The 23,536-nt window shown below is 41.8% G+C and overlaps 1 protein-coding gene across 1 annotated transcript in view; it reads left to right on the forward strand.

Moving 5' to 3' along the window:
- Nucleotides 1-23,536, forward strand: part of ECT2 (epithelial cell transforming 2) — a gene marked incomplete in the record, with an annotated part of 142,069 nt that overhangs the window by 73,616 nt on the left and 44,917 nt on the right. Inside the window, 9 exon segments of the mRNA XM_073626234.1 lie at nt 7,799-7,888; nt 15,413-15,520; nt 15,976-16,049; nt 18,592-18,722; nt 19,519-19,634; nt 19,720-19,782; nt 21,662-21,681; nt 21,683-21,882; nt 21,996-22,132. Coding sequence (XP_073482335.1) covers nt 7,799-7,888; nt 15,413-15,520; nt 15,976-16,049; nt 18,592-18,722; nt 19,519-19,634; nt 19,720-19,782; nt 21,662-21,681; nt 21,683-21,882; nt 21,996-22,132 — 939 coding nt within the window.

Here is a 23,536-nt window from a genome sequence, read left to right on the forward strand (position 1 = left end):
GATAAATCACATATGGTCTGCATGAAAAACAAATGATCCGCACATAGTGTGATACTGTATGACGTTTAATAGTATAAAAAGGGGGTTTACACTTGCAGCAATACAGTATCGCACTACGTGTGGATCATTTGTTTTTCATGCACACCATATGATGTGATTTATCGCATACTTTGGAGCCTAAGTTGGATTCCTGTCTATAATGGGGTAGAATCTTTCCTACTATTATTCCATTGGCGTGATATCCCGTTTGAGGCGATTCCCTCAAGACTGCCTGTTTGACCCACGTGCTGTACGGTGCGTGATTACTACTACTACTACCACTTTGATTTTACCTTCAAGTTCCACCTTGGACCGCACAAAAGACTTTCACATTTTGTTTCTATATGGACTTTGCTTAGATGTTTTTAATCTCATATTGTAATTTTATGTTTTTGTTTGATATATATTCATCTATTTGTCACTGCATTTTTCCAATTACCTTTTTGCAACTTTTTGTTTCACTTAGGCTTCATGTACACGGGACGTTTCTCAACCTCTCCTGAACACTGGAACATCACACCTAGTAATCCACGTTTAAAAATGTGTGTTTAGCAGCGTTTACAGGCCGGGTTTAGCCACATTTGTGTTCAGGAGTGTTTACTTAAGATCACCCCCGGGGGACCCTCCCAAATGATTAGAAACACTAAAAACAATTATTAACTATTTCAGCCATTCTGTGAGAGAAAAGTGTGAGTAGCGGCTGAGAAAGCAGTGTGCTTGTAGCTAGCTGTTATTTTTTTTTTTGGTTGGTTTCTTATATATGGATCCCATAATAAGCATGTGTGAGGAAATGCTCCTGATGTTGCTTTTACTGAGGCTCCAAAGACGTAGAAAATTGCGTGAGAGGACAAGAGTTCGTCGCTACTAGACACATCCATTGATGGGTCAACACATGTCAACTGGATACTTTTCTAATATGTATGTTCAGCTGCATAAAATTACCCAGAGACATTTTTAAATTTTACGTGCATGTCAATTGCCACCTTTGACATTATCTTGGAAAAGGTTGGACCCCGTCTAGTTCGCATAACACGTGAGAGATTGATATAGGGTTACAAGCTGAGGGAAGGAAGAGAATTGTATGTATCATTAGCTAGCTGGAAAACTTTATAACATGTTGGGTCATAAAGAAATGCAAACAGCCAGACATTAAGGTCTCAAGCTCAATGTGGGGGTCATCGGGTTAAAGTCTCAATGGTTGACGGCTGAGTGAAATTCCTATTCAACTTCAGTGTCAAATAATCCAAGTTGTGTATTGTACAGCATAATTGGCTGAGGGGAATATCACATGGTATATCAAGCTTGCATACAGTGATACTTGAGTTTTTGATGTGTTTTTAGCACCTCCAGGCTCAAAAGTAATAAAATGTTTCCCTTTTTAAAAACGCTACTAGATGAAAATGCACCTAAACGCGAGTAGCAGCATTTGGCGTTTGAAATGCCTCTAAGCACAGCTTCTTTTTTGGGTTCCAATAAAAAGAATCTAAACGCAACTGCCTGGAAATGACTATAAACAAACCTGTGTACATGTTCTAATAAGATAACATAGAGGAGAGTTCAGGAGCAGTTAAAAAAAAAAATGCCCGGGGCGGAGCCGGTGGCCGGAGCTGATGGAGCAGTGAGGAGAGAGCTCCGTCACACCGAGTGCTCAGAAGCTACTAACAGCTGCTGATAGTGAGCTAATAACAGCCACACGAACGGCGGAAACAGCAGGGAACCGAGCCGCACTAATGGCTAAACGAAAGGAGAGAGAGCCGCCTCGGAAGCTTACCGACTTCTATACGACGGTCCCAGCTAGCCTGTCACAAGATGGCGCCGGCGCGACATCTCCTCACAGCAGAGCGGCAGAATATGCAGCCAGTGAGTCATCTGCCACTAACACTGCACTGAACCCTCCACACTCAGCCTCAAACAGCCCCATTAAGCAAAAGAGAAAGCTAAACTCCCCAGATGACTCTGATGCTGTACAGGTCAATGAGGAAAGTGACATGGAACACACTGAGTACAGCCAGAAGCTGGATGCCCTCCCCACCTCAGGTCTGCCCCTGACAGATGTCACCATGAAAGAGATGATTCTCACATTAAGGGGGGCCATACAACAAGACATCACTAATGTAATGCGCTCCACACATAAGGAAATGACTGCACTAGGTAACAGGCTGGATTATGTAGAAACTAAAATGGATGATTTCTCAGTAGCTCATAATGAGCTAGTGGATGCGCACGTGGATCTGGAGGATGAGCTTAAAGCCCTCAGGTTAAAGGTCGCTGACCTCGAGGACCGTTCACGAAGAAACAATGTGAAATTTAGGGGGATCCCCGAATCTGTGAAACCAGCTGACTTAAGCTCATTCCTTCAACAACTTATGATAAACTCTGCCATCCCTATCACCAGCAGATGTCATCATTGATAGAGCCCACAGGCTGCACAAGCCCCTGCACCTCCCAGAGAGAATTCCTTGAGATGTCATTGCTAGGATCCACTTTTTCCATATAAAGGACCAACTCTTGAGATTTTCTAGGCAAAACGCCCTCCCGGACCCATACGCGGGGATAACCCTATATGCTGACCTCTCACAAGCCACCATGTCAGCCAGGAACAACCTGATCCCGATTACTAAATCTCTACGGAATCACAAGATATTGTATCGATGGGGATTCCCAGCCAAACTATTCATTACTCGGGGCAACGAATCTTACACCATCTCATCCTTAGAAAAAGGCCTGGAATTGCTGAGCAAGTGGAGAATTCTCCCTACCGAGAACAACTTAGAGGGAAAAGGTCCAGGGACCTCCAAAGCAGGTTCTAATATGCACCGCAACTACAGAGGGAAATACGATGGATGACCCTCTTTCTCCGCCTACATGCACAGAAATCTACACGCCCATACTTTTGGCGAACCCACCTTGCGGTACCACCCTAAACATCAAGCTTCACTAAAGCTAATACAAGTAGCACCGGATGTACGGCTGTACCGGAAGATACATACATGACTATACCCCACTCGGTATTCTGGGATATTCCCGAATTCACCCAGTTATTGTTGACTGTTCTATTGTTTTCAATTCCAGTTCTCTCAGTTCTATTACTTACTCCTTCATCTTACTGGAGCTTTCCACTTACAGGTACGTCAAGCAGACAACCCCTTTCCACTGCCCTAGAGGCTATATCTCTTACTGCAAACAACGACTTACACCATTAGATGGCTCCTAAGCACCACCAATGAAATGAATGTCTCTTAGACTAATGTCTCTCAATACTAGAGGACTTAACAGCCCATTTAAACGCAGAATGATGTGGAACACAGCCCTGCAGGATAACTGCGACATTCTCTGTGTGCAGGAAACACACTTTTCAGAACTAAGCATGCCTAAATGCACCCACATCAGGTTCCCACACATTTTTACAGCAAATAACTCTTGCAAACGCAATGGGGTATTAATTGCCATTAAGGACTCTGTCACTTTTAAACTTCTAGAGCAATACACTGATTGCCTTGGTAGGTATATCATCTTGATTGCTGAAATCAATAACGATACATACACGTTGGTAAATATATATGCTCCCACGAAAAGACCAATGAGACTCATACACAAAACCTTTAAAAAAGGCTAAATGTTTGCAAAAAGGCAAATTATTGATATGTGGAGATTTCAATGTACTCATGAATAACGAAATGGACTCCTCCTCTGTGGGGCGGAGACGCAGACCATCCCTGGGCCACTACTGTCTATCAGAAGAGCTATACGACCCATGGCGATGCCTCCACACCACAGAGAGGGACTATACATACTTCTCACCACTACATAAAAGTTACTCCAGAATTGATTTCTTTCTTACAGATAAGTTCACCTTACAAAATGTGGTCAAAGCGAATATCCACAATATCACCTGGTCTGACCATGCCCCCATTACAATAGACATTATGTATACCCGCAAAGCCAACCTCGCTCCCCTATGGCGTAACAACACTTATCTTCTTTCTCTACCCCAAATTAGGGAGGAAATGCAAACAAAATTAGAGGAATATTTTACATTAAATGAATACTGGGGGACCCGCCCTAGTACAGTATGGTGCGCACACAAGGCCTTCTCTAGAGGGGTGCTTATACAAATAGCTGCTAGAGAGAAAAGGAAAAAAATGCGGCACATAGAACGACTACATAACAACATCTCGGATCTGGAAACCAGACACAAACAATCGCCCAACCACTCCCTACTCCTCCAACTAAACACCTGCAGAGAAGAACTCAAACAAACACTACAACATGATTACGATTTATACTTTAAAAGGCTTAAACTCTCATACTACTCGCAGAGTAACAAAGCGAGCAAACTTTTAGCCTCACAAATTAAAAAACGTCAAACCAGGGCAAATATCTCAGATTAAACACCATGGGAACAATAGAATTTATACCAACCCCAAAGATATAGCAAACGCCTTCAAAGACTACTACGACTCTCTATACAATCTTAACCAGGATAAAAACATTGATCAGCCCACAGATACAGATATCACAAATTTTCTCCAGAGAATTAATCTTCCCGCGATAGATGCGAACACACTACATACTTTGAACAGGCCGTTCACTGAAGCTGAAATTGAAGCTGTGATCAAACGCCTCCCAAAAAATAAATCCCCCGGATCAGATGGTTTCTCGGCTGAATATTATCAAGCATTTTCCCCCCCTTCGGATACCTAGATTAGTAGAAATTTTTAATAAAGCAGCAGAATCGGGTAGCTTCCCGAAAGAAATGTTACAGGCCATAATTGTAACTATACCAAAAACAGGAAAAGACCCCTCCCATCCCCAAAACTTTAGACCCATTTCCCTATTAAACTCAGATCTCAAAATATATGCCAAAGCCATCGCCAATAGATTACTGGATATCACCCCTACCCTCGTAGGACTGGAACAGGTGGGATTTGTTAAAGGCAGACAAGCCCCAGATAGTACCAGAAGTATGATAAATCTAATAAGACACGCTGAAATAACTCGCACTCCCAGTATATTTGTAGCCTTAGATGCAGAAAAGGCATTTGATAGGGTGCACTGGAACTACCTATCTAAAACACTAACTAAATTCGGTCTACAAGGATTTGTTCACACGGCCATAATGGCCCTATATTCTAACCCCACAGCCAAAGTGTATACCTGAGGCATGCTATCCGACCCCTTCAACCTGACCAACGGTACGCGCCAAGGATGTCCACTTTCCCCAATTGTATTTTCTCTAGCTATTGAACCGCTAGCAGAACTTATAAGGAACAATACTGACATCCACGGTCTCACAGTAGGACAGAAGACCCACAAAATCGGGCTTTTTGCCGACGATATCATACTAACACTATCTAAGCCTGAATCTTCCTTACACACAGTTAAAAAAAAATCCTACATGAATTTGGAAGCATGACTTGCCATAAGATCAACACCACTAAATGCTACGCTCTCCCTTTAAACCTCTCCACAAAAATATATCCAAACTTAAAGAGATATTCCCTTGCACCTGGGATCTACCTTCTATTACATATCTGGGTATACAACTGACCCATCTTACCTCTAATCTGTACACCGCCAATTATCTACCCCTTCTATCACAAATACAGAAAGAATTCACTCAATTATCAAAGATTCACTTAACATGGGTGGGACGCATTGCAGCTTACCAAATGCAAACACTCCCCAAATTGCTCTACCTCTTTAGAACTCTCCCAATTCCCATCCCCACAAAATTCTTTACTGACTTAGCCTCAAGCCTGAATAAATTTATCTGGCTAAACAAAAAACCCAGGGTAGCCCTAGCCACTCTTTATAAATCTAAGACACTAGGAGGAGGAGGACTACCCAACGCCCATGCGTATTATCAAGCGTCTTTACTGGACCAGGTGAAATATTGGTTCTCTTGCCAAGAGGATAATCTATGGTCTCACACTGAACGTGCCATCACCCCGGGACACGACTTAACGGCACTGCTCATGGCCTCTACTATTCATCACAAACCATTTACACCACCCTACCCTACCATACAAGCAACACTCACAGCCTGGTCATTATTGATCAGAAAGCAATTCCCTAATGAAACACTCTTCCAACTTAACATACCCCTAACGACCTATGAATTCCTTATACAAAATTTTTCCACACACCACTGGAAACAAAAAGGCCTCCACTTCTCTACGGAAAATATAGTGAACCCAACTACCCTAGACAATCTTATGATTCTGCAAATTAATCACTACAAACAAAAACATCCACCCCCAAATACGAAAATGCCACTTTCCATTTGGAATTTTCTGCTGAACAAACACAATCCCAGTATTAAAGGCATATCCTTATGCTATAAATTTTGTAACTCCCACTCCTCCCATGTTAAAATGCCAACAATGGAGAAATGGGAAACTGAACTGCAAATGTCTTTCACTTTACCACAATGGCTACTAGCAAAAAAAGCACAATAGTACCTCTTCAGCATGTGTTGACCACTGGGACAACTTCCACAAAATGTTTCACAGATGGTACTTGACTCCCATGCGTTTACATACAATAGACCCCACACTATGTTGGAGAGAATGCTATCACAAGGGCAACCTCCTACATATCCTGTGGCACTGTAAAGCCCTACACACCTTCTGGAAAGATGTGTTCTCCCTGCTATCGAAAACTACCGATACTATATGTACACCCTCTCCAGCACTAGCTTTATTAAGCCTAGGGATAGAATCTTTTTTCCCCCCTGCATAGGAAGGTGATAATACACATTCTATTTGCAGCATGCGTCTCAATAGCAAAACGGTGAAAGACAATTTCTCCCCCCAACATCAGAGGTTATTGCTAGAGTGTAATCACAAAGCCTTATGGAAAAAATGCTAGCACATAAAGAAGGCAGGATAAATACTTATTTTAAATATTGGGAAAGTTGGTTAAACATCCAAGATAACCTCTAGTGTTGAGCTTGATAATACTTACTACACTCGATTATTGAAACATACAGCGCATCTAAGGTGCTTTAGCAGTCACAGGGCTAAGGGATTTATGGCTAGAGCTATAAACGTGAAGACGTACTATGGTTATGGTTATTGCTCAGATTTAGTACCAGCAACTTGTATTTCAGATAATACATACTAGGAAAGGTTAGAGCTAATATTACTTGGTTCCGAAACAAAAGTATTAATTATACTACATGATCTGCTTCAAATGACCGCCTTCTGGGTCGCTAACACAGTTCCTCAGAGAAAAACTGGCAAGCCTGCTCACAGAATGTTCCCGAATGGGGTGACAGGCTTCTCCCTCCAATGCCGAATACTCAAACGGTTTTATGAGGAACCATGACATTCCATATGTTCTCAACTGTTGATGTAATGAACCAAGAATACTCAATTTTACTTTTCTCTTTTTTTTTTTTTTTTGCTCCATGTAAATCTGTATTCCTTTCTTTTCTGTACAACTACTTTGTATTCCACTACACTGTATCTTGTATAACCTGAAAATCTAATAAAAATTCTCAAAGTTAAAAAAAAAAAAAAAAATGTCCGTTTTACCAGCAGCAGTGTACATGAGGCCTAACTGTTCACTTTAGCACCACCTTTTTGTTATTTTGTTTTGCACTTTACATCTAGTGGCACGTTGGCTGCTTACGCATCCTCTATGCTGAATTTACTTTTTTATCCACGTTCTATATTTCTAACCTGACAGATTTTTATTTATTTTTTAATGTGTCTTTAAAGAAAGTGAATTGATCTGCTCCCTCTTTTTCTAGTCTTTGCCGTTTACATCTAGACCTCTGTACTGTGCCAGCATGCTTAATCTTGTCCTGTGCTTTACTGGCTTCAGAAAAAAGGAAGAACTGGTGAGTTTGAGTTTCTGAGCTTTTTTTTTTTTTTTTTTCTTCTGTGCATTTGTGAGCAATGAGTTGCTGTTTCTAGAGAAAGATGTGATGAATATTGCTGTAGACGTCAGTTCAGATATTATGCTAAAGCCTGAAGAATTTCTGTTCTAAAGCTACTCATACACAGACATAATAGCATTAGTATGGTTTATAGGCTAATACAGTGGAAAGTTCATATTTTAATGTAATTTTGAGATGATTGGTTAAAAAAAACAAAAAACGCCTTTTAAAAAGGGAAAGGTAATGGTTCCGAGGCCATCTTACCAATATGCAAAACCAACATTTTATATTCCTGATATGTGCCTGTTGTAACATGTACTTGTGTTTTTTTTATATATATATATATATATATATATATATATATATATATATATATATATATATATATATATATATATTTATTTTCCTGCTACTGCCTCTGCTTTTCTATTAGAAACTCACCACACTAGGCTGGAGAGCACAGCGTGGTCAGTTCTCTAGCTGTCGTGAGCCTGCTCTTCTCCAATAATCAGACTTGTCCTGACACTTTTTTTCTCTTGGTTGATGTGATGCCCAACATCTAGATATTAGGATTTCATTGCAGGAGTTTCCCCGTTCTGTTCCTCAACCCCTTCCCATACCAACTTGAAATCCATTGTTGTACCATAGCCTGGCCCAGAACCATATACTGTGCCATATATCAAGATGTACCTCCTTGGCTATAATATAAGCAGAGACCAACTGGTTATATTTAAAAATGTAGACTATATAAAAAGATGGATCCTAAAGCCAGGAAAGACACTATCTTGGGTGACTAACCTGTGCATGTGCTTTTAAACTTGTTTTCTCAAGTCATCTTCCAGGACGGCACACCTGAGATGAGGGGCTCCTCCCCACAGGAAGCACAATCATTAACAGCTGTTTTAAGTCCCCACCCTTCCCCCTGATCCTCAGTTTTTGATTGTGTTTCTCCCTACACAGCGAAACTTTTTTTTTTTTTTTTCCAAATGACCCGAAGCCTGGGGCTGGTGGTCTCCCCCTGGGAGCCGGACCAAATGCCTGGGAAGCCTCTGGGTCTGGCAGGATATATTTATCCTTCCTGGGGGGTTCCCCTATCTTTTCCTCAGGGGGGGCAGCAGAAACTGGAAAAGCCCCCCTGAGAGCTGAAGGCCCCTGGGTACAGTGGTGTCCCCAGAACTTCAGGGGCCTTTATCCTGTCTCAACCCCCCCCCCCCCCTTACCTGTCCGTTCAGACGGGGGTGCTGGCCGTCGGTCCTTTCCCTGACTTCTGGGCCCCTGGTAGCTCGCGTGGGCTGCTGGGGAGGGCACCGCCTGAACGACCCGCGTTCTTACCCAGGAGGGAAGGCTGAGAGTCAGCAGGAGCAGGCGCCCACATCCTCCTTTCGAGGAGGCACCAGTTCACTATGGTGGATGTCTGCCTAAACCACCGCAGATGGGAATGAGGAACGTACGGCATTGCCCCCCACCCATATGTGTATATACTGACTGGTACAGTTGCAGCTCCCTATGGGGACAGCAGTTGGGGGGGGGGGGGGGGGGGGCGCTTTGGCGGCTATCCTCCTTGCGTGTGGACCATAAGGATAGAAAAGCAAGCCTGGTGGCTGTGGCACAAGGGGAAGACAACGGTGAGTACTTTCCTTTACCTTGGGAATTTAGCTGCAAAATCCCCAATCCCAGCCAAATGGTTTCTGGGCATTTGAGATAACCTGCCCTGGGGTCTGGATTCAAATAGCCCAGAAGCTTTTGCTAAAAACACCAGCCACAGCTCCCTCTTACATCAGAGATGCTGTATGGTGGACAAGTGGTGCAGAGGAGCGAGTGTGCCTAAACCACCTCAGATGGGAAAGAGGTAGGTAAGGCATTTCTTCCCCTTCTCCCTGTATATACTGAGTGGTGCAGTGCAGGACCTGGGGTCTGCATAACAAAATAGCCCAGAAGCAACTGCTAAAACCACCAGCCACAGCTCCCTCTTATAGCAGAGACACTGTGGTTATCACAACAGTAGGTTGCCAGCCTCTCCCTAGAACAGAGTTCCTTACTGGCCAGGTATACCACTGAACAAGTTATTAATGGTGCAATGGTTGAAGGATTCAGGAGTAGGCTCCCCTGCTCAGCAGGTGCACTAGGTTATCTGGCCCTATTAGCCCATCTGCTAGGAATCTGAAGATGCTTAAAAGCTGACCTAACTTTCAACGGTGTGGCAGGGACCAAGCTTCTGTGTGGCACAGTAGGGGTTCCCTTGTGACAGATCCTCCTTTTGGGGGTTGCTTCCTATGGGTAACTTCATAAGCTCCAACCTCCCACTCCACCTTTACACTGTGGTTATATTATAGTGCAGGAGGTAAGAAAAACCTTTTTGTTGGTTTGGGCTACAGTCCACTCAGTGACAGATCTAAAGGCGATTTACCATAAATCGCTTCCTATATCCTTTGATTAAGGATTTTCTGTGCAAACATATGCAAGAGCTAGATAGCTACATGATTGCTTGTTTAAGGCCTGCAGGTGGCTATTTATCTCCCGGCTAAATTGGTAACCACCCTTTCTAGAGGTCTTAAATTGGTCTCTAGGGCTGGGCTCATTGAGACTTTAGTTACTGATCAGCCCTACCCGTGTATGAGCTGGCTAGCAATTTGCTCAGTCTACGGAGGTAAGGTAGGACAACAGCTACTATAGTAAGGTGTCCAACCATTTTAGGATTTGTTCCTTCACTGGTGGTGAAGGGTTAGTATCTACAGCCAGGCTATGCCTATGAAATTGCCCGTTTTGGTTATTTCGTAAAGGGATACACCATGACTCCTTGGCTGCTCACCAGTAGACCTCAGTAGTGAAGGTTTGTCCTTCCTGGGATGTTTGGCACAACAAAAATACACATTGAGATTTGTGACATCTCTGCTCATAAGGGGTATATTGCTGTACATCAGAAATGCACTGCACTGAAGCTTGTTTGGTGTCCTTTATATCCTAAAGGAGGTACTGCTTTGTTTGGCAACAGATCAGAAAAATACAACAGGGAAGGTGGTCTGTACTTTCTGATTTTGTGCCGCACGGCAGAAATGCACATCATTGCGTCTGGTGATGACATCTCTGCTCATAATTGTTATATTGCTGCACATCAGACCTACACAAGATTGAGGTCTGTCTGTGGGGTTTTTGTGTCCTGTATTACTGCCTTATTGGTTGCTTATCAGAAAGGCAGCAGGAAAGATTGATGGTCCTGATTTGTTGGGCTCCATAACAGAAGTACAAATTGAACCTGTGCCAGGGGTAGTACTTATACTGCCTTTGGTAATCGGTACGGCACCACAAAGTGGCGTTGTGCCAATTCAGACAGTGCTATTAACGGCAATGGCTGCCGATTTTAGGCATGCGATTTGGCATGTTGAGTCGCATTCCAAATCACTTCGATATGGATGTGCTATCTCTATTCAGAATTGTTATATTGTTGCACATCAGATATATACAAGATTGAGGTCTGTCTGTGGGTTTTTTTGTGTCCTGCATTACTGCCTTATTGGTTGCTTATCAGAAAGGCAGCAGTGAAGATTGATGGTTCTGATTTGTTGGGTAATACACATGCTGCCTTTGGTAATCGGTGCAGCACCACAAAGTGGCATTGTGCCGATTTAAGACCGTGCTAATAACTGCAATGGCTGCCCATTTTAGGCATGCGATTTGACATGTTGAGTCGCATGCCAAATCACTTGAATATGGATGTGCTATCTCTTCAAAATTGTTGTTGCACTTCAGACATATACAAGATTTAAGGTTGTCTGTCCTTTGTCTTACATTTACTGCCTTATTGGCTGCATATCAGAAAGGACACAGCAGTGAAGGATGCTTGTGTTTTTTTCTGATTTTGTTTTTGCTGCTCAGCAGGGAGACACGTTAAGGGTGGTGGCATCTCTTCTCAGTATTGGTATATTGCTACACATCAGACATACACACAGATTGAACATTGTTTGTGTCCTATATTTACTGCCTTCCATATATCAGAAAGGCACAGCAGTAAGTGGTGTTTCTCATTGATCTTCCTTGCTGTTTCTTAGGGATACACAGCAGGGGGTTGTTGGCTGCACTCCTCCAGGGAGCCACAGCATGGGGACCCCTTGCTTGTTCGACCTGAAAATTGCTTTTCCTGCGACCTGTGTAATCTTGAGGTCCGTGGTTCCGTAAGCAGGGACTGCTGGAGATGCTGCGACCTGGAGTCGCACAATCACGAATGGTACCCTTTGGAAGGCATAGTATATGACTTCTCATGTGTCTTGCAGTCTCAAGTCGCAGGTTGGGTCGCACGTGTGTGGGAACCCTAAGCTTATCTGTCCCTTCTTGTTGAGGTTTTGCTATGCAGCAGGAATACTCATTGTGGAGTTATTGCCTTATTTTGCAGTAGACCAGAAAGATCGCAGCTGCAAAGGCTGTCTGTTGTTTCTCTGTTTTTTTATGTTGCTGCACAGCAGAAATACTCAACATTGAAGCTTGTTGGTGCTTTCTGTTTCAGATTGCCTTACCTTATAGCACTTCAGAAAAACACAACGCTGTAGGTTGCTTGTGTTCTTTCTGTGTTGGTTCTATGTAACTGCACTACAGAACTGCATAACAGAAAGGATTGTCTTATAACTGTACTTGGTGGTTCGTTATAAATACGCAACGTAGAAGTTTGGGTCTCTGTCTTATCTTTATGGCCTTGTTTTGCTGTACATCAGTAAAACACCACTGTAAAGGGGGTTCCTGTCCTTTCTGTATTTACCAGTTATGACCTAGCTAGCGGCATTTCAGAAATGTGCAGCATTTAGGGTTTGTTTGTGTCTTAATGCTTACATATTGGCCCCACATCAGAAAACCAGACTGTAAGGACTGTTTGTCTACATTGAGGTTCAGATTTGGGTCTCTTCCCATATTTAATATGTTGGTTTAGTTAGTCACACGCAGATACACAACATTGTTGTCTATGCTTGTGTCCTTTCTGTCTAAATCTATTGTGCTATGTCCACAATCTATGGTCTTTTTATTTGTGATATTAATAATACATGCATCACCTTTTGTATTTCAGCCTTCTTTTCCGTGGAAGGGCCAGGAGTTCTGGCTGCAGATGTCACATATCAGAAAGCCTCGACCCCCTTACATTCAGGGATGCCAGAGCCATTTCCTAGGGTTGAAGCCCAGTAGGGTTATGGGTCACGGGAAGAAGGCAATAATGAATCTCCCTGTTTAATAAGAACTTAGGACGTTCTGTTCAGAGGAGTATTATGGCCTGAAGATGAAGTATAAAGATGTATACCCGACCAAATAGGTTACAGCTCGGTGCATGGCCTTCATTTTTCCCTTCTAGCAAAACTAGATGTAGCAATATGAGTGTTCTACTCCTGTTATGGATGTTAATCTCCTGAGTAGGCTCTCAGGCGTAAGTAAAACTATAGATTGGGCATGCCTTAAACCCAGAGATTAAGCTTCTGTTAATCTATTTCCCTTAAGTAAGTTTCCCTTCAGTCTTTGCTGATGTAAAGATAAAAATGAACAAAAAAGGTTGTCTGTCAGGGGCACCCCTTTTTTGGCAGTTTTATTTCCCTGGACAGGGTTGTGTTAAGACAGGCCCCCTTATTGATCAATGTAGTGTACTTGTCTTACAACACAGGTCTCTGATTAATCTTTTTAGTAGTTCAAAGCAGCACCTATAGGCAAAATAGGCCATTGTTAGATGTGTGACAGGCAACATTAATAACCTACAACCTTGGTCTTGCAGTGGTCCCACCCTAAGGTAGGCCTGAGGTACTTGCTTATCCTCTCAGGTGTGCCGTCCTGGAAGATGACTTGAGAAAAGTACTAGTTACTTACCGGTAACTGTCTTTCTGGGAAATCTTCCAGTACGGCAGGCCTACTTCCCACCCGTTGGAGGAGGGAAAATTTTAGAACACTAGAAGGTGAGTGCCTATGAGGAATGATTTCCCTTGTGAACCAGGTTCAGGCGTTACTTCTCTACAAACTGAGGATCAAGGGGAAGGGTGGGGACTTAAAACAGCTGTTAATTGATTGTTTCTTGTGGGGAGGAGCCTTTCATCTCTCAGGTGTGCTGTCCTGGAAGATTTCCCAGAAAGACAGTTACCGGTAAGTAACTAGTACTTTTTATTTTTGTGATATTTTCAATAAAAATTTTTATATATATAACTAGTGTCTGCCACCCAAGGAGGTACATTTAAAGTGCCACGCAATTTCTTGAATCTTGATACATATTATAAAGGGGATGGTATCTCAGTAGGGTAGGAATTTTACAACCCCCACACACGCACAATTTTGATGGCTGGTGAGGAAATATTTTTCAGCAGAGAAAGCAGTGTGGTGTCTGCTGTTTGTGTTGCTGTGGAGGCTACAGTTTCTGATTTGAACAGGGGCGTGCCCGTTACCAGGGTGTGTGGAGGCCATGTGGTGGCAGTGTGTGTGTGTTTTCTTTTTTCTTGTTCAGCCAGTCTCCTCTCCTCCTGAACCTCCTTTTGGAATTTCAAGATCACTCGGCATCCACTATAAAATCTTCTTAAAAATTTGGAAGCATCAATATTCCCTTTACGTGATTTACAATTTCAAACTCATTTCCCCAAATGAGGGCACAAGACCACATCCGGTATTTAGGTATCCACCTTACTACTACTATTGCTACTGTAAATGCCATATTTTGTGGATCCAACTCCCTCCTTTATTTATTTATTTTTCTTCTTTTTATATCTTTTTCTTTTATCTCCTTGGTTTGGGAGACATTGGTTTCTAATAATTTTTTTTTTTTTTTTTTTTTTTTTTTTAATTTCTACTTTTTTCCTTTAATAATTCCTCCTAGGTATTAAAACCTTGGGAAAAGCTGATGGTAGCAACATATACAGATCTATTCTACAAAACCTGCTTTTTACTGGATAGATTTGCCCTCCCTTCCTTCCAGCTCTATCCCAAATATCAACCAACTATTTCATAACCTCCCTTTCTGCACTCTTCTTTGCTGTTGCAGGCAGTCCCCTCGTTACGAACGCCCAAGTTAATGCCGGCCAATTGTGCTCCACGCTGGTTCTGGGTACCTCCGGACACATCCCATACTGCAGTACTACATGTACTGCATGGCCAGAAGAGCCCCAAATAACATAACAAGCGCCCAGAACATCCCACATCCATGCACAGGCGGTCGTTACACTTACGAATGCAGTGTTCCAACCGGAAGTTACATTTACAAATGCAGTGTTGTGACTAAGTCTTTGACTTACGAACAAACCTACAGTCCCTATTGTGTTCGTAACTCGGGGACTTCCAGTATTTTCTTTTTATCCTGGTTTCTTCCACTATTTCTTTACTTTGACTTGGTGCCTAATGGTAAGACCCCACGGTCACACTCCATGTGCCAGTTAGTTACAGCCTGCCTGCTGGTTTGGCCTGGATATAGTGCAGCCTATGGATGCATTGCACCATCATATATTATTTTTATTTTATGTATTTTTTTTTTTTTTTTTTCAGGTAAAACTTGTAACTTTAGTACATCATATGGGAGGTACTATACGAAAAGACTTCAGCTCTAAAGTGACCCACCTTATTGCCAACTCTACTCATGGAGATAAATTTCGGGTATGTCCTACTGTACTGTATAAGTCCAAGTTTGTTTGGTTTGTTTTATAATGCTTTCAGAATTTTGTCTGCATTAGTTTCTTTCTGGGTTTGTCTAATTTCATCTGATGATCCTGCTAATAACAGGCGTTCTGTCCTAGGGTAGCTGTGCTCACTCACAGTATTGCCTGTATAGAGGAGCAGAATTGTTACTTCTGTATAGAACAGGAAGTTTAAGGACAACGGAAAAGCTTCCCCTCTACATATCTGTGCTGCATAGGAATATGATGTTCTGTAGTCCAGAGAAAACTGTAAACCATTCTTACTGATAAATGCTGCAGAGGCATCATGTACTTGTTTTGTCTTTAATGCCTGTTAGGCGAAATGTTGGTAATATTCAGTAGTAGGTGGTCTCTCAGTGTAAAGTATAATCTTTTACTATAAAAAGACAAACAAAATGGTTTTCTCCTCCATAGGTTGCTGTCAGTCTGGGCACTCCTATCATGAAGGCTAACTGGATTTTAAAAGCCTGGGAAAAAAGGAATGAACTGTGAGTATATCTGTGTCACACAGTCCAAAATAATTGATTTACACATGAAAGGATACTACAACCTGACTTACAACCGTTTGATAATACCTTTCTGTCAAGGCTGCTCTCCCTATATATTATTCTTATACTAACCCGTGCCAGCACTCTGTTCCACACTCCCAGACACACAGAGCCCTGCAGAGAGCCATGCAGCTTGAAGTCAAAACACGGACACAGAATAATGCATCACTCGTCTTTATTACCTGGTTCAGTATCTTAAATACAATATATTATCAGGATATAACCAGGTAATGTTTAGAACATTAAACCAATTGGAAAAAAAAAAAGAAAAATGTCCACCCTTTGCTTGTCGTCAAAGACAAACCCCCTTTATACAATTGTTAATACACATATATTTGTCACTCTTAATACCTATTAGTAAGTAATACACATCTTCTTAAAGCAGAGGTACACCCACCGCTGCAAAAATTAAAAGCCAGCAGCTGCACATACTCCTGATTTTTAATAATCGGACACTTGCCTGTCCTGGAGTCCAGCGATGTTGGCACCGCAGCTGATGTTTCCATCAGCTGTCGGGTGCTGCCGCCTCCATTGTGAGTAAGGGAACCTGCCAGTGAAGCCTTATGGCTTCACGCCATGAACCCTACTGTGCATGTGCGAGGCTCCTCTCTCCTACTGGCCGGCTGCTGGGCAAGGAGGAGGGAGCCCGGGCGGTGACGTCAATAGCCGCGGCTGAGGCTCCTGGAAGTGGGAACAGGATGCCTGTAACCCATCCCCACCCCCGATAGGTGCCAAATGTGGCACCGGAGGGGGAGAGGAGTACAACGAGCGGAAGTTCCACTTTTGGGTGGAAATCCGCTTTAAAGTATATATTTGTGTATTATTGTACAATCTTAAAGTTCCACTTATGTCCCAGACATATCTATCAGTATTTATGATTTGTATTTTGTAAACATTTTCTGGGCATATTGCCAAACAGTTTAAAACTATCTTTCTCATGCTTAGTATCTTTTCTATGATAAGTGTTGCCACATATTAAGACTTGTCAGCTAAAAAGTCAATGTTAAAGAAGCACTCCAAATTAAGTTAAAGCAAAGGACAAACTGAAGCCAAGGGACAGATCCCTACAACCTACACACAGATATATAGCTATATCTCACACGCCATATTACCAAAAGTATTGTGACGCCTGCCTTTACACAAACATGGACTTTAATGGCATCCCAGTCTTAAGCCTTGTAAACACTATCGGATTTTCCGACGGGAATTGTGTGATAGGCTGTTGGCGGAAAATCCTACCGTTTGTCTGCTCCATTGGACAGTTGTTGTCGGAGTTTCCACGTAAAAATGTTGGATGGCAGGCTTTAAAATTTTCCACGGACAAATGTCTGTTGTCGGACTTTCCGATTGTGTAAACAAGTCCGTCAGACAAAAGTCCAAAGTACAAACACGCATGCTCGGAAGGAAGGACGAGCCAGAAGCGGTCAGTCTTGTAAACTAGTGTTCGTAATGGAGAATTAACATTCGTGACGTGGCAAATTATGAAATCTCGAAATGCAGCGCACATTCTCTTGACTTTTTCATCAGACAAAAGCTGGATGTGCAGGCTATAAAATTTTTGCTGAATGTGAACTCAACATCTGATTTTCGGATGGTCAGTACAGAAATCGTCACAAAAGTCGTAAGTACAAACATGCATGCTCGGGCTTGTAAACTACTGTTCGTAATCTAGAATTAAGATTAGTGACATGGCAATTGATGAAATGTCGAAACACAGCGCACATTCTCATCTTCTTTAATGGGATAATAATGAAGCAGCTTTGCTGGTGATACTGATGGAGTTCTGCCAAACGTATTTTAAAAGGCTTTTATTTTCTAGTGCTATCAAGAATAATATTATAATAATTTTTATTTCATAAGTTAGAAAGTAAGTAAGAAGCAGCCCAAAGGGTGGCGCCTGACAATTTAACTTCCTCTTTATCAGTTCGTAGTACGTCTCTACGTTCGTGTTTGTTGGCCGACAATTGTATACTAGACAAAATCCAGGCACACGCCCTTCGGACAAAAGTCTGACGCTTTGTCTGCGGAAAATCCAATCGTGTGTATGAGGCTTTAGTCCGTAGGGTTCAATATTGAGTTGGCCCACCCGTTGCAGCTAAAACGGCTTCAACTCTTCTTGGAAGGTTGTCCAAGGTTTAGGAGTGTGTCTATGGGAATATTTGACCATTCTTCCAGAAGCGCATTTGTCCTCAAGAACCCCCAACAGATTTTTCAGGCTTTCCATCATGTTGCACAGGTGCTTTAAGGCAATGTCAGTTTATATTTATGACTGTTTTTTGTGGCAGCTGTCCATCCAGTGTACTTTTTTTTTTTTTTTTTTTTTTTTTTTTTTTTTAATCATCTTTTGTGACCAAAGTCCATTAAATCCCCTCAATAGTATGTGGCTTTGAGAAAATGTATGAAATGTAAATGTAAAAAAAGGTTTGCAGAACAACTTGTTTTACATGAAAATACTATGTGTGTTTTTATTATTTCTTTGCAGTGAATTCAGTGCAGTAGATGAGGAATTTAAAAATGAATTTAAGGTCCCCCCGTTTCAGGACTGCATACTAAGTTTTCTTGGGTTTTCGGAAGAAGACAGAGTCAGCATGGAGAAGATGACAATAATGCAAGGTACAGACACAAAGCTAACAAATACGTAAATGCCTAGTGAACTGCTAAAGAACCTTACTTGGAGTCAATGAAAGTCAAATAAGGTATAAAATGCAATAAAATATTTCCCTGCATTGGATTGGAGAGACTTTAAGTGGCAGAGCCCACATTAGGGTAAAGATGAGCAATTCAGGAATCTACATCAGGTTTTTGTTGCTCTCTTTATAGAGGGTCACAGTCCAATTTTTAAATGTTTTTTATTAGTTGGAAAATTAACTTTTCAGTCAGATTTTTAGTTCTGGTCAGCTGTTGTCAGCCAGGAGTGTGATGGTTTATGCATTCTAAGGCCCCTTTCACACAAAGGCTCCAATCAGATCTGCCTGTCAGGTTTTTCAGGAGGACCTGATCGGACAGTCCATTCACTCCTATGGACTGACGGGTGTAAACGGACTCGTCCGTTTTGCACCGCCTACCTCTGGTTTGATCTGGTCTGCTGTGAAAAAAAAAATGGAAGGGGATCAGTCTACCTCTGTCTAGGCTGGTCAAATTGGAGGGTAATAGTATGTAAATCAATAGTGGAGTCAGTTTAGTCCCGGCCGCCCATAGAGCAGAGTGGGCTTTGTCCCTGTCCGCACTGCAGAAACTGAGCATACATGGATGTGTCATCCGTCCGCTCTGCTCTGATTACCCTTGCTTATATGAATGGAGTGTGTAAAAGGGGCCTAATATTTTACCCCAGAACTGTATTTTGATATGTTTACTATGGACTAGTAATCTACTATGTTCCAAAGTTGTTTTGATTATTTTCTTCTCTTAGGTGGACAGTTCTTACCCGTTGGAGATGAGAAGTGCACCCATCTGGTGGTTGAAGAAAACTCTGTGAAAGAGTTGCCCTTTGAGCAACCAAAGAAACTGTATGTTGTTAAGCAAGAGGTGAGTTGCAGGCTGTGTGAAAAGCCACTTAAGCTTTCAATGTTTTGCGTTTCTAACTTTTTTTTCTCGATTTGTATCTCCTCAGTGGTTTTGGGGAAGTATACAGATGGATGCCAGAGCTGGGGAAACCATGTACCTGTTTGAAAAGGTAACAGTCTCCCTATGTCTTCCTGATTGTCTTCCTGATTGTTTCCGGGTAGTGATACATCCTGTTGAAAACAAATCTGGAGAGTGGATAGAATAGGGGGTAGCTCTTTATTAAAGTCTGCAGGGTGCAACTTTTCTTAATATCACTTACTAATTCCACATTGTTATGTATTATACATACGTGTGCCGTTACTGCCTTCATTCAAAAGGGTTCAAACATTGTATTGTTCATGTTTCTTACATGGCAGCAATATATCAGCATTGCTAGTCCATGAAGGGTTTTTTTTTGAGACACAAGTTGAACAGTCTTAGTGGTTTGTATATAAAATAGTAAATGGGGCTCCTTTTTACTTCACTAATAACTGGTCTCGATTACATCATAAGCGTTAACATCTGTGTAAGTGAATAACGTACACTTGGCAAATCTTTGAAGTTCTGTAACTTTAGGAGGACCCTGACACAAAGGGCATACAAAAGCATTCATCCACTTTAGCAGATTACATTTTTGCTACCACACTCTTACGGACTCTAAGGTAAATCCCTCACCCATATGCCCACTTACCTCTTTGCAACAGTGACAGCCTTCTGGGATTTTAACAGTACTAAAGAAATCTTGTCCTGCTTTGCCTGCGCTGCAATTTCCCATAGACTTGAGTGGACTGAACCTGTACAGTTGGGGTAATGCACTACAAGTGGATGTTAACCCGATTCATGAAATTTGACATAAGCACAGATATCTGTAGTGTTTTCTTATCTTTCTCCAAAGCCCCGAGTCCTGTGTGTTTCTGCTGTTTCATTGCTCTGTAATCAACATGATGATTTCTGACAAGTTCTCTTTCAACCAAGATAAAACCAGCCTGAAATTTGTGACCAGGGAGGTTGCTATAAATAGATGAGCAGAGAGCTTGACTTGTCACAGCACTGCTCAGCAAGTCTCTGCCCATGTGGAGTGGGGGTGTGTGCCTTTCCTCCAATTAGCTGACTTGGCTGTATGCCAAGACTTCACTCCCAATGCTGAACAGGAAGAGAAAATCTCTAACACAATGTGCACTTTCTAATGAATATATAAAACTGAACACACAGGATATGCATGTAAAACCTATGTAGGGAGATTTATTTTATCTCTGTATCATTGAGGCTGTTTACTTCACTGGGTATAGGAACGGGTTTACATCCACTTTAAGTCCATTCCTTTTTTTCTTTTAGCCTGCTGGAAAAGTCATCTATGGCCAGCTTCAGGTTGGCATGGCAATGAAAAGGGGTTACTTGAATGACAGTGCTGTTTATTCTGCAGTGAAATCACCACTACAGTGTGTCACCCTAGAACTACATGTCTAAGTAAGCAACAAATATAAAACACTAAGCAGTTGCAGTAAGAGGTTCTTTTTTCATTAAAAAAAAAAAAAAATTAAACCATAACAATGAAAGGTGACCCTTTTAGGCAACCATCGGTATTTCTATTCTTTTTATATAATTTATATAGCGCTGTCCATTTACGCAGTTCTTTACATACTGTTCATTCACATCAGTCCATGCTCTACAATTGAAGGTCTCTATCTCAAATACACACATAGATATTAGGGCCAATTTAGTGTGTGTCCAATTAACCTGCCAGTATATGTTTTGGATTGTGGAATGAAATGAGTACCCCGAGGAAATGGGGAGAACTTGTAAATGCCACATAGAATTGCCCTGGTCAGGCATTCAAACCAAGGACTTCAGTGTAGCAAGGCAGATGTGCTATCCACTAAACCACTTGTGAAGTTGAAGTACAGGAAGGAATATTTTGTAGGTTGGCCAAATGTATATGTTTAAAAAATAGGTAATGTGGTTATTATCTTTTTATATAATATAATATATATTTATTTTTTTGTGTGTAGCATGACAGTCCAGCACTCAAAAATCAGTGTCACTACTTCACTGAATACTCCCAGCAGTAATCGTAAGAAACGCAGATTAAAGGATACTCTTGCCCAGATAACTAGAGAAACTGATATCTCCCCATTTCCCCCTCGGAAACGCCCATCAGCTGAGCATTCCTTGTCTATGGGATCACTGCTTGACATCTCAAACACCCCAGAGTCTGGAAAGTCCCTGTCAGGTAAAGTTTATTTGAGTCTTATGTTTGCTGAATTATATGGGCTGTTCTGGCACCAGAGTATGGATACCCATGAAAATAGATATATATGTATATATTTTTTTTTTTTTTTCTAGATACACCAAAGTTTTCTGTGAGGCCTTCCAAAATCTCTACACCAGTACCTCAAAAACAGTCTGCAAGATGGCAAGTTGCAATGGAACTGTATCAGACTGAAAGCAATTATGTTGACATCCTCTCTACAGTTGTGCAGGTATTTTACATTCAGATTTTAGTATAGGCTAGCTGCCTACTCCTCTTTTTTTTTTTTTTTTTTGTTTTTGCAAACGCTTAATGATTTTTCATCGTTAAAACAGAAAGGTACAACAATATCAATAGGCACATACACCTTTAGAGATGCATGAAGCTCTGATACATCGCATGTATTAAGTTTAAACAGTTTAAACCTAGTATTAATCACAGGGGAATCAGCTGCGATTTATGATCCCAATAACTAACATTACCAAAGGTTCCAGCTCTACAGAAATACCCAGGACATCTGCAATACGTTACTTATATTGTCTACTTTGTTTCAGAAGTTATAGATTTGTGACAAGAGTTTTTTCCCCAAATTAAAACTTGACACAGGAGGGTAATTGTGTCGTCCATCTTTGTGAGGGATTCTTGTTAGTCCTAGGGCAATTTAGATATTGCCTGGGGGGAATATTTAAAATTTAGTGCGTTCGGTGAGGGGGGGGGGGGGGGGGGGGGGGGAGAGAGTATTTGCTCCCCTGCTGATTTTATACGTTTGCCCACTGACAAATAAATGATCAAGCTATAATTTTAATGGTAGGTTTAGCTTAACGGTGAGGGACAGATTAACAAAAATATCCAGAAAAACACATTTCAAAAAAGTTATAAATTGATTTGCATTTCAATAAGTGAATTAAGTATTAGATCCCCTATCAGCAAGATTTCTGACTCCCAGGTGTCTTCTATACAGGTAACAAGCTGAGATTAGGACCACTCTCTTAAAGGGAGTGCTCCTAATCTCAGCTTGTTACCTGTATAAAACACACCTCTCCACAGAAGCAATAAATCAGGGGCATTGAAAATGGGTGGTGGATGGGTATTCCAGCACGACAATGACCCAAAACACACGGCCAAGGCAACAAAGGAGTGGCTCAAGAAGAAACACGTTAAGGTCCTGGAGTGGCCATAGAAAATATGTGGAGGGAGCTGAAGGTTCGAGTTGCCGAATGTCAGCCTCAAAACCTTAATTAATTGGAGAGGATCTGCAAAGAGGAGTGGGGCAAAATCCCCCTCAGATGTGTACAAACCTGGTGGCCAACTACAAGAAACGTCTGACCTCTGTGATTGCCAACAAGGGCTTTGCCACGTGCTAAGTCATGTTTTGCAAAGGGGTCAAATACTTATTTCACTCATTGAAATGCAAATCAATTTATAACTTTTTGAGATGCGTTTGCCTGGATTTTTTTGTTCTGTCTCTCGCTGTTAAAATAAACCTACCATTAAAATTGTAGATTGATAATTTGTCAGTGGGCAAACGTACAAAATCAGCAGGCGATCAAATACTTTTTTCCCTCACTGTATGTTCAGACCTTGGTGGATGCTGCCCATGGACGAAAGGTCCTCCGTGCGGCCCTGGGGGGGGGGA

Source organism: Aquarana catesbeiana, linkage group LG04, assembly GCF_042186555.1.
Source record: "Aquarana catesbeiana isolate 2022-GZ linkage group LG04, ASM4218655v1, whole genome shotgun sequence".
Taxonomy (NCBI): domain Eukaryota; kingdom Metazoa; phylum Chordata; class Amphibia; order Anura; family Ranidae; genus Aquarana; species Aquarana catesbeiana.